Genomic DNA, 13,098 nt, shown 5'->3' with positions numbered 1-13,098 from the left:
ATTTCCACTCACACAGATCTGCTTAAATCCATGGGATTTTGTGGGGCTGGTGAGGCCAGTAGCTTCTAGGGTCAGAGGGAAGGCAGAGTATGCACCTAAAATGATTGGGCAAAGAGAGATAAGAATAAGTCTGTATGACTCACCAGCAGGCCTGGGAGTCGAGAGTTTCTTCCTCCAACAGGCGCTGCTAGCAGAGGGACTCAGGAGCGACAGCAGTTTCACCAGTGGTAGTATCACTGAGTGAAACCGCCATCCCACTCTGCCCTCATATGACGGAGAGGGAGAAACAAGCTGTATCAGAGAGGCATTGATACAGTCTGTTCCTCCCTCTGCATCTTTAATCTGCTCGACTGAGGAGTGTGCAGCTGCCCCTTGCCTCAGTCGAGCAGTTAAAGGAGCCCCGACGTCCTGTGCATGAATGTTGAGAGCGCTGGGCCTGTCTCAGCTGGGGAGAGGAAGAAACCTAACCTCACCTCCCCTCAGCAAACAAGCTGCATTGTCCCAGCCTGCGAGCCTGAAACCGCCTCAGTTCTTGAGGTGAGAACAGGGGCAATTTCACCTGGTGTCTCGCAGGCAGAGGCCAATGCATCTTGTTTTTTCAACATCGCGGTATATCGCCAAACCATGGTGTTTGGCTGGGGATACACCGTGATGTTGAAACACTAATATCGCCCAGCCCTGCTCACCAGGTCTTCACCTGCAGTCCTCTGGTACTGATCCAATGAATCAAGTTGTGTCAAACAAACTGCTGTGGATTTGCTTAACAGAACATCCATGTCTGCCTGGGAGGCCTATTTGTACCTGAGGCCTACATCACAGCTACAAGGCAGTACGTGGCTCAAGCCAACAGCTGGTCTCTTGAAGAACTCTGCCTAGAAGTCAACGTTACAACAACTCAGAACGCAGTGTTGGATGCTTGCAGTTTTGGAGTAACAGGTTAGTTGGAGCAACCGTCTCAAGGGTGACATTGAGGAAATACTCTTCATGCTGAAACGTTCCAGTTTCTTAATGGGTGTAAAAGTTAACACAACATACAGAGTATACAGTGGCAAAGTAATTTTGTGTGCAAAATACCATGAGGTTAGATTGCACATGAATTCAGTTGTGCTGAAGTGGTGTTCCATTAAGATTTTGGGGGTATGGGTGGCACATCTGCATCTTGCACCTCTTCAGGGGTCTTTAATGGAGACAGGTGTGTGGCACAGTAGCTGTGGCAAAGATTCCAGGTATCTGCAGATTCCTTTGACTTCATGTATGCAGTTAGGCGACATTGCATTCTGTCCGTGCCAAGATCAGACAAATTTCCAAGACTGCATCTAGCTGCCATGCAAGTATGAAATCCAGGCATCCTGAAGTGAACACATAATCATTGGAGGTTTTTAAAGCAGAGATAGGGTGGCCATCTGCCATAGTTACTTTAGTTGAGATGACTCTCGGGGTCCCTTCCAACTCTACAATTCTATGTGCTTCACTTCTAAGGAGACTTTATATGAAATGGTGAATCCACAAAATAACAGACTTAAATATACTTCACGACTGACATTTAAACATCCCTCTCTTTTTAACTCAATAGGCCTGAAGCTTCAGGGAGCCACATGCAATAACAACAAGCTGTCGCTTTCCAATGCTATTTCAACGGTCTTGCCCATAACTCAGCTTCGCTGGATCAAACAGACAAATGCTGATAAAAAGTCTAATGTGGTAAGTAATGTGATCTGTTGAGTCTCGTGCTTTTCAGTCGTACATGCTGTTTATGCTCTCCTCGTGATTTACTTCCTCCTCTTCACCTTGTACTGAACCTGTTTGTTTTGCAGGTGACATTACCTGTTTATCTGAACTTCACTCGTGCTGATCTGATCTTCACGGTTGACTTTGAAATTGCTACCAAGGAAGACCCTCGTAGCTTCTATGAACGTGGCGTGGCTGTCCTGTGTACTGAGTAAAAAGGAAGCTGTAACCAGCATTCAAGCATTTTTGCATCTCAAATCTAGTTCTAGAAGGCTGTTTTAACACTGCAAAGCATAGTTATGTTGTCAAATGGTTATGTAGAGGAGAGTAAGAGAGGTGTATCTGAAACGTGCTTAGATGTTGACTGTTGGACTGCAAGGCATAGTTAAGTTTTCAGATGGCTGTATAGAGGTGGCTAAGAAAGATTTATGTTTGAAAAGTACCTGGAAAGACTGTCAGAAGGATTTGTTGTTTTTGGATTGTTATAGATTGGTGTACTAATGTCAGATGCTTAAATAAAACTTTACAGCACGATTTCTTGTTTTGTGGGGGGTTTTTCAGTGCCTTATTCACTTGTCATGAGAATAAACCAACAAAAGAGAGAGGCCTATATACACAAAGCTAAAATCAAAAAGTAAGTGTACTGCAATCCTATCTTGAAATAGCCTCTATAGCAGAAGAGAGTCCACATTGAGGTGCTAGCTTGAGTTATATAGTCCATCTGTAGAATGTGGTCTGCCATTTGGCAACCTGATAGCTTGGAATAAATTTATTCCTTCAATTCAGCTTTTACAGTAAGTATTTCAAAACAGGCTCTAGAACAAGCTTGCCTTCCAACTCTTGTTGGATTCCCATCAACCCCAGTAAGCATGACCAATGGTTGGGAATTGTTGTAGTCCTAAACAACTGGAGGGCAACAGATTGGGGGCCACTTTTCTAGAGCTATTTATTTCGTTATCTAAAATCTGTGAGCCACCTTCAGGGAGGCTCGCAATAATAAGATTGCACTTAAATAATTTAAAACAACACTATGGCCTATTGCACACATCAAGTTAGCAAGGTGAAGAAAGCTCAGTTAAGTGGGAAAAGGGGGCATCAGCTGCTTCTGGCACAAGGGCTGGTGAATACTGCTATATCAGTGGGGTGCAAGAAATGCATGGTGTTAGTGAGATTTCCACACTAAAGGGATAACAATTGTTCTTGGTAAATTCTCTGCGATTTGGTATCTTCCAAACTGCCTTTATTACCAGGCGACTGACACTAGCAAAGCCAGGAGTAGCAAGGCAGTCAGTTGGGGATTAGGACATAGATGGTTAGTTTGATGTAACAAGGCTGTCTAGTCCAGCATTTGGTCTTCAAATAATGACCAGCGTATAGTGTGAATCATGCCATGTTTGCCCTTGACATCCCAAAAACCAGCAGTTCATAACACTATTATTGTGCAGACTATTTAGCGTGGAGAAACAGTATAAAAATTTTCTCACAAACGCTGCTTCCTCACTGATGGACAGAAATCATCTTCTAGTATGAACTTCCTTTTTAGTGCTACGTGTTCCTAACTTTCCAAAACTTTTGCGATTACCTTTTTTGTGTAATGTGGCCTTGCAAGAACAATGAAGTGCTTAAATGTTAAAAAGACTTGCACACTTGTGAGCTCCACCTAATTTATTTTAACAACAGGCATTGTTTTCACCCACAGACATAGGTAGATTGCAGTTAAGCTATACGAACTCAAGTCATCCGCAATTTTTTCCTTGGTGTTTCTCCAGCACTGTCTAGGACAGCCCTCCCTTGCTTCCTCTTGACCTTAAGAATTTCACGCAGATTATCACAATCGGCCAACATCGGGTGTAGCACAAAATCACAAGGTGATTTTTTAGAGAGAACAGCATGCTTTGAATGACCTGGCCCAGGAAACCAGGAAGGTTCTGTGGACATCTGCAATACTTCAGCTGCTTCATTCAGTTGAGGTTCATCCTCACGAGTTACAATTAGAGGGATTTCCATGGGTGCGAAGGCAGAGAGGGGTTCTGGGCCTTCTGAAAGAACACTGTCTTCTGTGCTCAGATGCTTCAGAAAGATCACCCTACTCAACTCAAGGGAGCCCAAACTACTGTTGGAGTTGCCTTCATCATCAGCATCATAAGGATCCACGAACTAAAGCAACAGACACAGCAAAAGACTTCACTTAACAAGAGAGAAAGTTCCTTCTCAGCAGCCAACTTTTGGGAAAGAGTCCCTGAAACTAGACAGGATTTGCACATAACACTTAAGCTGTGGTTTGTTTAGCCCAAGCTAAGGTGGTTTGTTTCAACTTCTGAAACCAGCTCAGAATGCTAACGATGTTTTCTTAAAACAACCCAATATGTGGCACCAATATCCAACTAAAAAGCTCTGCCAATGCAAGGACTTTTGTGCTCAGTCTTGTTTAACTATGTTTTGTTTGGCCACCCTACCCAATGCTACAGAGTCACGGGGCAAGGGCAGCTGAAACCAAGCTTTGGAAAACTAAGCTGTGGCTCATTTGCTAGCCTGTGAGATAACTCATGGTTTTTTAAACAAACTGGTTAAAACATTCACACTTAGTGGCTTAGCATTGCGTGTAAATGATTTAAAGAACTGTTGCATTAATCAGACAACGAACTACTACTAAATAGTCAACCTCAGATAACTTCGGAAAAATTCCACCCTGATCTAAGCCTAACAGTGGAAGCAAGAAAGTATCCCACTTTAATAATACAATATAATACGGGCACCTGTTGAATGCATTTTTGTTTGAAAGCACATTCTGCAGATGTGTTCATAAAAGTGGAGTAGTGCCAAAGCTGGCAAAGCAAAATTCCATTGGAGGGCAGAGAATAGATATCAAAAACTTACTTGAAGTTTTGTTCTCTCCCGGGATCCTGCCAAAAGCGCACTCTTGGGCGGCACCTGTTTTGGATAAGACACTTTCTGATGTGTATATAGCACGTGGTTAAAGCCTGACTGCTCAAAGTTTAGCACATTCACACTATGCAGATTCACTGTGTGCATGTGCTCCCAACTGTCCCTATATACCAGGAACAGTTTGGAGTTTTAGCTAGCTGCCTCTAGCAAAATAATTGCCCCTGTTTTACAATTTGGGAGTGTGTTTTCAAAATGTTTCTGTAAGATGCAAGAGTTGCCATTCTTCAGCACTTCCCCTTGCCATCTAGAATGGGGGTAAATCTAGGCATGGGGCACAAGTGCGCCTTATCTCTAGTGCAGATGCAAGGGCATTAAGGTACACATATGGGACGCGGGTGGCGCTGTGGGTTAAACCACAGAGCCTAGGACTTGCTGATCAGAAGGTCGGCGGTTCGAATCCCCGTGACGGGGTGAGCTCCCGTTGCTCAGTCCCTGCTCCTGCCAACCTAGCAGTTCGAAAGCACGTCAAAGTGCAAGTAGATAAATAGGTACCGCTCCGGCGGGAAGGTAAACGGCGTTTCCGTGCGCTGCTCTGGTTCGCCAGAAGCGGCTTAGTCATGCTGGCCGCATGACCCGGAAGCTGTACGCCGGCTCCCTTGGCCAATAAAGCAAGATGAGCACCGCAACCCCAGAGTCGGCCACGACTGGACCTAATGGTCAAGGGTCCCTTTACCTTTAAGGTACACATTCTCTACTTTCACATTCTTTAGCTAGTGATTTTGACCTCTTGATAAGGTACTCTGAATACCTCCTTTTTCCAACAAGCCCTTTAAAGTGCAGATTTGTATCCCTGTCTGTGCTCAACTATACAGCTGCAAATATGTTTTAAGTGCATTATCCAAAGTGACACTAGATGATGAGCCAACTGCAAATTCAATATATATTTTAAAACTTTTTTTAAAGCATTTTCACAGCATTTTTTAATGTGTCTAGATTCCACCTGTATCTGCATCCGATACAAAGTTGATGCTGCATATCATTATGAGATGTTTCATAGCCAACAATTCATTAAAATACTCTACTACAATGGCATTGCTAGCTGAAAGAACAAAATCCCTTATTGCATTCAAATTCAGTGCAGGGCAGGCTATGTCCAACAAGCAGCCCAATGCAACAAGCAGACGCCATAAAAGACCCACAAACTGTAGCAGCCGGAGCTGGATTCAGGCTCTTGTCTCCAATTCCATGGGTAGGCAAACTAAGGCCCAGGGGCCGGATTCGGCCCAATCGTCTTCTAAAGCCGGCCTGCGGACAGTCCGGGAATCAGCGTGTTTTTACATGAGTAGAATGTGTGCTTTTATTTAAAATGCATCTCTGGGTTATTTGTGGGGCATAGGGATTCGTTAATTTCCCCCCAAAAAATAGAGTCGGGCCCACCACAAGGTCTGAGGGACAGTGGACCGGCCCCCTGCTGAAAAAGTTTGCTGACCCCTGGACTGTGCTCTGCTTTCAAGGGAGACCTTTGCTGCTTAGTACTGTATTTGCTTTTCTGCTATACTGTACGTGTATTGGCCAGCGGCAACCTTGAAGATAAGTGCTAGCCAATCTAAGTACACAACCAAATGCACCGCGCAGCAACCCAGAGATACAAAACGCTTGGGTAAAAGCTTCGCTTTCTGGAGCCCAAAGGCAAAATGTAATTTAACAGCCTCGTGGAAACCCATTATACTGCCCTTTTAAGATAATCACTTATCAATTGCTTTCCATAAGGTGTTTGGGGAGATAGTTAGGAGCAATCTGTACCAGGGAATAAGCAGACACTGGAGCAGGCAAAGTGCTTAATCTGCTTCCATGTTATCACCAGGGGGCGGGATGAATTCCTAATTCAGCTCAATCAGCAGAGCAAAGACTCGGCAGAAGAATTCTGTGACCTGGAGCTTATTTCTCAATTGCTTGCTTGTACAAGGTGCAAATAAATGCATCAGAATTCATCCGCGTGACCAAGAGGAGCCCTCATACAACGTTGAGATGAAAGAAGTTGCTAAGCATTTATAAGTCGCTTTGGGTCACTTTTTTTTTTTTTAGAAAAGCAACTAATGAGTAATCATACTAATAGTATCGGTGCCAGGTCTCTGGCACAGCAAAGCTGGACGCTCAGAGGGTTGGGCGGGAACCCCCCCCCCCCCATCATTCAGTTTGTACAAACTTCACACACACTCAACACTCACACACTACATACGCTACGCTTCTGTTATAAATTCATAGAAAATCAACCATACATCGGATTTGCACTGTTCCACTTTTATTTTACTCCATGAAGGAAGGACTACAAAATGGGGAAGGTTTGATACAGGCCAGCCATAATCCCTTGAACATCCCAGCACATCCACAGGTGCCCTGCCCAGTTGCTATGCCAACCCTGATGGTCCTAGACAGAAGACAATCAAGATCACAAAGAACTTCCATATGGGAGTGGATTCAGCATGGACTGAAACAAAGGACAATGATCAGATCTTCCCTCAGGGGGCAGGAAACTGCGACTACCTTTTGTCTTCTGAAAATGACTCATGGGGAGGGGGAGAAGGGAACCAGCCAGGTGACAGGACACTCAGGTTGCCACCACAACTCCTCCCTCAACCCCTCCTTTCTGTAATGTATGCATGATGTTTCTGGGGGTGGGCTTGACCTACAGGATGGGAATTTCAAAAGTTTTTATAAGGTCTTGCACACCATTTTTCTGTGTCTTTTCTCTCTCCTGCAAGTGAGGGGAACACCCTGTTGCAACAGTTCAATAAAGGCCAAGCCTACAGGCTGCTGTTTTGCTCCAAGTTATCCTAGTTGGTGTCTTTACTTTTTGTCCAAGGGAGCCCTCGGATTTTTCCGCTAACACCACAAAATGGTACCTCATGATGCCATAGGGTTGCCAACTCTTAAGAGAGAGAAAACTGGTGCAAAAAGCAAGGGATGTGGACCAGTTTAATGGGGGTGGAACCAAACATTCTGCAGGTGGAAATAACTGGGTTCTTTGGGGTTTTGGCTGCAGGGTGGGGAGAATGCTACAAATTTTCATTTTTGGGGGCGGGAGGGAATGTTCTCTCTTTTAGGGTATTTTTTTAATATCACATTTTAAAATACTACTGCGAAACTCCTAGACCCAAAATTCAAAGGAAGGAAGTGGTCTTATAGATGAACATGAGATTTAAACTTGCTGCCCTGAGCATTTGACTGCAGAAAATCTGAGTCTCAGGAGCCAAAGTTTGGACTCGACAACCCGAACTGTGTATGTCTATATGTCAGGGGGTCAACAAGGTTTACCTCGCCTGGGCCGGTTCACTCCAGTGGAGATCCCTCCATGGGCTGGATCATGAGCTCCCACGCCCACAATTTTTGGCATCTGCATCTGCGCAGACGCGATTTTCAGCGCTGCGGAAGCAAGGCGCTGTGCCGGTTTAGCTCAGCGCACAGGGACTCACCGAGAGGGTGGCTCAGTTTGGGGGCGGCTCGTGGGCCGGTTAAATGACCCCCGTGGGCCGCTTGTGGCCCATGGGCCTTAGGTTGCCGACCCCTGGTCTATGTCTTTGCGTGCCTGCATGTTCACTATCTACCTTCTTTGAAGCACTAGTCCTATTGAGAGTAGACCCATTGAAATGAATGGACATGGTTAACACACCCATTAATTTCAATGCATTCACTGCAAGTTGGGCTTTGTTGAATGCCCACAACCCTACAGGGTGCTCTTCTCCTAACAACATGCTACATCTTTAAGTTTTAAAAGTGTTGAGCAACTTCTATTAAATATATATATATCATAGGGTGATACACACACACACACACACACACACACACACTAAATTTACTGGAACAACTTCATCACCACACAAGGCTTCCAAAGGGAAAGCCTTACTTGGGAGTAAATTTAATTCAATAGGACTTAAATCTGACTAAAAATGGTTGGGATTGTGTTGCAATTAAACTTATACAGTGGTACCTCGGGTTAAGTACTTTATTCGTTCTGGAGGTCCGTTCTTAACCTGAAACCGTTCTTAACCTGAAGCACCACTTTAGCTAATGGGGCCTCCTGCTGCTACCGTGCCATCAGAGCACGATTTCTGTTCTCATCCTGAGGTAAAGTTCTTAACCCGAGGTAATATTTCTGGGTTAGCTGAGTCTGTAATCTGAAGCGTATGTAACCCGAGGTACCACAGTATAGCTTTTGGATAGATAAAAACTTTGTATCTATATATTACCTCCATGTCGGTATCTGATCCAGATTCACTGCTGTACTCAACAGTACACTTTTGCTGTGAAAGACAACAGCTGGTGAATACAAGGGGATTTCATTTAATATTCTTAAAACACCTCAGTCCTGCTGCCCGCAACCTTAGCTTCCAAAAAACCTCCCACTGCCAAGCACACTAAACAGTCTTCCTCAAGTTTCGCATTCAACACCTGAAAACTATTCACTTTGCCCAGATATAAACAAACAGGCAGAGTAGTTTGCCATTTGGGGCAATATGGAGTCACCCTTGTTGCACAGTTCCTACCCATGCATGATGCAATACCGAAATACTGGTGGACAACAAAAGAGGTTTAAAGATGCTCTCAAAGACAAATCTTTTTAAAAAATGTAGTATAAGCACTGATAACTGGGGGGAAACTGGCTTGCAAGTGTTCCAGGTGTAGAACAGCCTTTACCAAAGGTGTCATGGGCTTTGAAGACACTCAAACTCAGGATGAAAGGAAGAAATGTGCTAAGAGGAAGGCAGGCTTGGCAAACCCTCACCATGATCAACTCCCGCCCGGAAGCCAATGTCCCCACTGTGGAAGGATGTGTGGATCCCAAATTGGCCTCCAGTGTCACTTAGACTCACTGTTAAGACTGTGTTCATGGAACACAATCTTACTCGGCCTACAAGTGGTCGCCAAAGAAGATGATGCAATTATTCTTCAGGAAAATTTAAGAAACACAAGGAAGCTGCCTTATACCATCAGCCCATCTAACTCAGTTCTGCCCACACAGATTGGCAGTGGCTCTCCCAGATTTCAGATGAGTTGCAGACCTACTATGATGGCTACCAGCAGCTGGGAATCACAGGTGGGCCAAGTGCAGTTATGCTCCTGTCAGCTCATAGACTTCCCGCAGGCAAGTCGCTCCTTCCCGCCATTTTCATGGGTGGAAAGAAGCATGTGTGTGCCAGCAATGGCCATCAAAGTGCCACCCCACAGACACTGGCACGAATGAATTTTAGCGCAACATGGCGGTATTTCAAACGAAAAGCCTGCATTCCATAATGCGACAGGCAATGCGGTGTAAAAGGAATGTAATAAATTGGGACTATGACTAGGAAAACTAACGCAATAATCCTCACGTCTGAACACAGCCTATGTTTGTACACCCTCCTGTTTACATCCAGGCCCTGCCTGCTGCTGTTTTGTGGAGAGGTGTATGCAATCCATATCCTACACCCATCTTGTCATTTTAAAAAATGGAATACCGTGTTTTGATGTGTTTTCCCCCAAACCACCTTCAATCCAAACTGAGAAAGAGTTTGCATTTTAAACCAGTAATGTGTGCACAGGCTAGGATTTGCGAGACAAGGGTTCAAATCCCAGCTTGGCCATGAGACTCGCTGGGTGACCCCCCTGGGCCAGGCCACTGTCTCTCAGCCCAACCCACCTCAGGGGGATAAAATGGGAAGTGGGGGGTCAGAACCATATAAGTCGCTTGGAGCTCCTTGGAGGAAGGTGGAAAACTGGTGTAGAAATAAATAAATGGATCATGCACAGGCAACAGCAGATTTTTAAACTTTGGCAAGGAGTAAGAGGGATGTATAACATCAGATCTAGGCCTGGTGAGAGGATTTCATGTTACCTCAAGCAGCTCTTGGGGTCTTGGCTCGTCACCTGCAGCCGTTCCCACCTCACAGTTCACAGGTGGCTCAAATTAAGCTGCTTCATCCCAGTCACAAGGCTCAGCAGGGTTCCCCAGTGCAATCAAAGCCATCCCTAGGCCAGGTGAGGCCACTCCTTGCAAAGTTTTGTGTTTCCAAATCAGCATTTTAGAGTGAAAATCTTACCATGTACTTCTGAGCTAATCGCTCTATATCATCAGGTTTCCCCCCTGGATTCAGACGATCACATGAATCTACTACAGAAGAAGGGGAAAGTGTTTGGTTAGGGGGGGAAATCAGCTCTTAAACCAGTGAGCGGCTGTGTTTGGCCTCCCTTCTTTTTCTCAATCTACTGACACGAATTTAAGCAAATGTGGTATGGAACATCGCCTGAAAGGTTTGTCTTAGAAACATTTTCAGCTGTTTCTATAAGTGGATCTGTTTTTACATGTTTCTTGCTTTATGGTCCTGATATATTTGTTTTAGAACTCTATAGTTTATTGTTGTAACTGACCCTGGGACCTTAATGGTAAAGGGCCATCAAGTTTTTAAAAAGAAAACAGATTTAAGGATCACTGCTCTTTGACACAGAGGCTGAACTGAACACACAGAAGGTAAAATTCACACAAACTATTTTTATTTTTATTTTTTTTACTTTGGAGCAGCACAGAGAGCAAAATTTGAGTTCTGTCTTATTTGTTGTACCAATATGCCATGTGAGGCTGGCTTTCCAAAATGCATGCTTTTCCATTCAGTTCTATACAAACTGGCAATGCTATCAAAAGACTGCACCCCAAAAAGTTACCATGAGCTTTTTTTTTATTAAAAGGATTCTTTCTCCATCTGTTTAGCACTGCTGAGAAGAAGGGAAAACATAGTTACTGTCTGATCCTAGGCCTATGCCCATCAAATTCCATATGAGATACTCCAAGTGCAAAGGATTACAGCTTTATAACCCAAATAGCTACACGTTACTTGCAACAAGCTGTTGACCTTATGGGGACTAACGTTTAGCTCAAGTGAATTAGGACACTTGCAAAATCAGAACAGGTATTGATACCAGTTCCCTCCATCCCCGTACCTGCCATAAAATTCCCACTTTGGTATATTTTTCTCCTCTTCCTCCTCTTCCGCTTCTTTTCTTCCACAGATGTCATCCTGTCTCCAGCAGCCTTCTGTGGTCTCACCAGTCACCACCCATAATTATAACCTTAACTACTTGCACCTGACCTCCAAATTTCTATAGGTAGGAGTGGTGTTGCATTGTGGTAGCTGAACTGCATGTTGGGATTTGTAGTTAAAGGCAAAAAAAAAAAAAAGATCAGGGAAGAAAAGGGGGAAAGTGGGCTTGGAGAAAGGTGGGGTCTAGCTTTTATTTCAGTTCTGAGTTGGAAAAATAATATTTAAAAACTAAGCGTTTTTCTCTGCCATTTTGGATTTCTTAAAACAATTTGGTGATATAGGTGGGACGGCTCGTGTCAGGAGCAAGCCAGCGGTAAATCACACTGTGCAAGTGGAGTTAACTCTTTATCAGCAAAAACACCATTTGTCAGGCCTAATGAGCATGGCATCTCCTCCTTAATAGGTCTTGCCCCCATAATGCAGTTGTTGAGACTGAGGTTCCCCAGCTCTCCAGGGTTTCTTCCAAGCAATTGGAGACTGTGTGTGTGCATCATCTCCTCCACCCTTTTCATGCCTCTTCTGGTTCTGGGAAACAACCAGGGAGGGGAGCTTTTTGCAACAGGAAGGGAGACACCCATTGCTCTTCACCAGCCTGACTTATCTTTGCCTCTTGACTTATCTTGCCTCCCCCCCCCCCCCCCGCTGCTTCAACTTCTGCCTCTGATTCTAGACTTCTCTCTGCCATAGACTCTTCCCAGCTCACTAAGCCCTGTTGCTCTTCAGCATCCCTCTTATGAAAGGAGGAATCACTTGTTTCTTGCCCTTTGTGACGCAAAAAAGGCTTTCAAGTCCGCCTCACCAAATAAGCAAGAGCCCTTGAAAGACATTTGTTATGTACTGAGTTGAATAGGATCCAAAATGCAGAAGTCTGATTGGTCCTAGAACAATAGGATCCAAAATGCAGCAGTCTGATTGGTCCTAGAACAATGCAGCAGTATGATTGGTCTGCAAAAGCCACCCAATCCAGCTCCAGATGGAAGTGAATCCAGAACCTGATTGGCCTACAGGAGAATTCCGGAATTAGCCAATCATGTGCAGCCCATTGTGTAAATAATGTATATAGAGCAGATACTTTGGGGGAACTTTCATTCCTCCTCACCACTATGAGCTGAATAAAGAGCATGAAATCCACTCTCAACTCCGAGTATATTTCAACACTGAAGCCAGGTTGACCATGGTGCCATATCACCATTCCAGTCGCCAAATTTTGCACATGGCCACTTTTTAGCTTTGATTGTTTTGTCAGCTCAAAACACACCTATGGCACCATTGGAGGGGAACAGAGAACAGAGGGGAATGAAAGAACTGAGGAAGACTTCAAATGACAACAAAGAACTGGCAGAAGGAAGAAAAACAGGCAGGGAGAATCAGATAAAAACCGCTGAGAATAATCTGTGGAAATCGGGGAAGG

The 13,098-nt window shown here is 44.5% G+C and overlaps 2 protein-coding genes across 2 annotated transcripts in view; one reads left to right on the top strand and one right to left on the bottom strand.

The window, feature by feature from the left end:
* The window catches only part of DYNC1H1 (dynein cytoplasmic 1 heavy chain 1), a 57,808-nt gene extending 55,546 nt beyond the window's left edge, over nucleotides 1–2,262 (top strand). The window contains exons 76-78 of the mRNA XM_081001267.1: nucleotides 768–936; nucleotides 1,574–1,701; nucleotides 1,815–2,262. Coding sequence (XP_080857393.1) covers nucleotides 768–936; nucleotides 1,574–1,701; nucleotides 1,815–1,943 — 426 coding nt within the window. The 3' untranslated portion in view covers nucleotides 1,944–2,262. The remainder of the gene's footprint in view (nucleotides 1–767; nucleotides 937–1,573; nucleotides 1,702–1,814) is intronic.
* Nucleotides 2,263–3,114: 852 nt separating this feature from the next.
* LOC308469891 (uncharacterized protein) lies at nucleotides 3,115–11,771 on the bottom strand. Its single transcript, XM_080992969.1, has 5 exons — nucleotides 11,587–11,771; nucleotides 10,692–10,762; nucleotides 8,862–8,915; nucleotides 4,606–4,659; nucleotides 3,115–3,885 (listed from the first exon to the last, which is right to left on the bottom strand). Exons 1-5 carry the CDS (start codon nucleotides 11,660–11,662, stop codon nucleotides 3,460–3,462), a joined length of 681 nt encoding a protein of 226 aa, XP_080849095.1. The 5' UTR covers nucleotides 11,663–11,771; the 3' UTR covers nucleotides 3,115–3,459.
* Nucleotides 11,772–13,098: the final 1,327 nt, after the last annotated feature.

This window comes from Podarcis pityusensis, assembly GCF_964106645.2.
Source record: "Podarcis pityusensis genome assembly, chromosome: 1".
NCBI classification, from domain to species: domain Eukaryota; kingdom Metazoa; phylum Chordata; class Lepidosauria; order Squamata; family Lacertidae; genus Podarcis; species Podarcis pityusensis.
The sequence above is the reverse complement of the archived record's forward strand: the minus strand, read 5'-3'. Positions and strand labels throughout refer to the sequence as shown.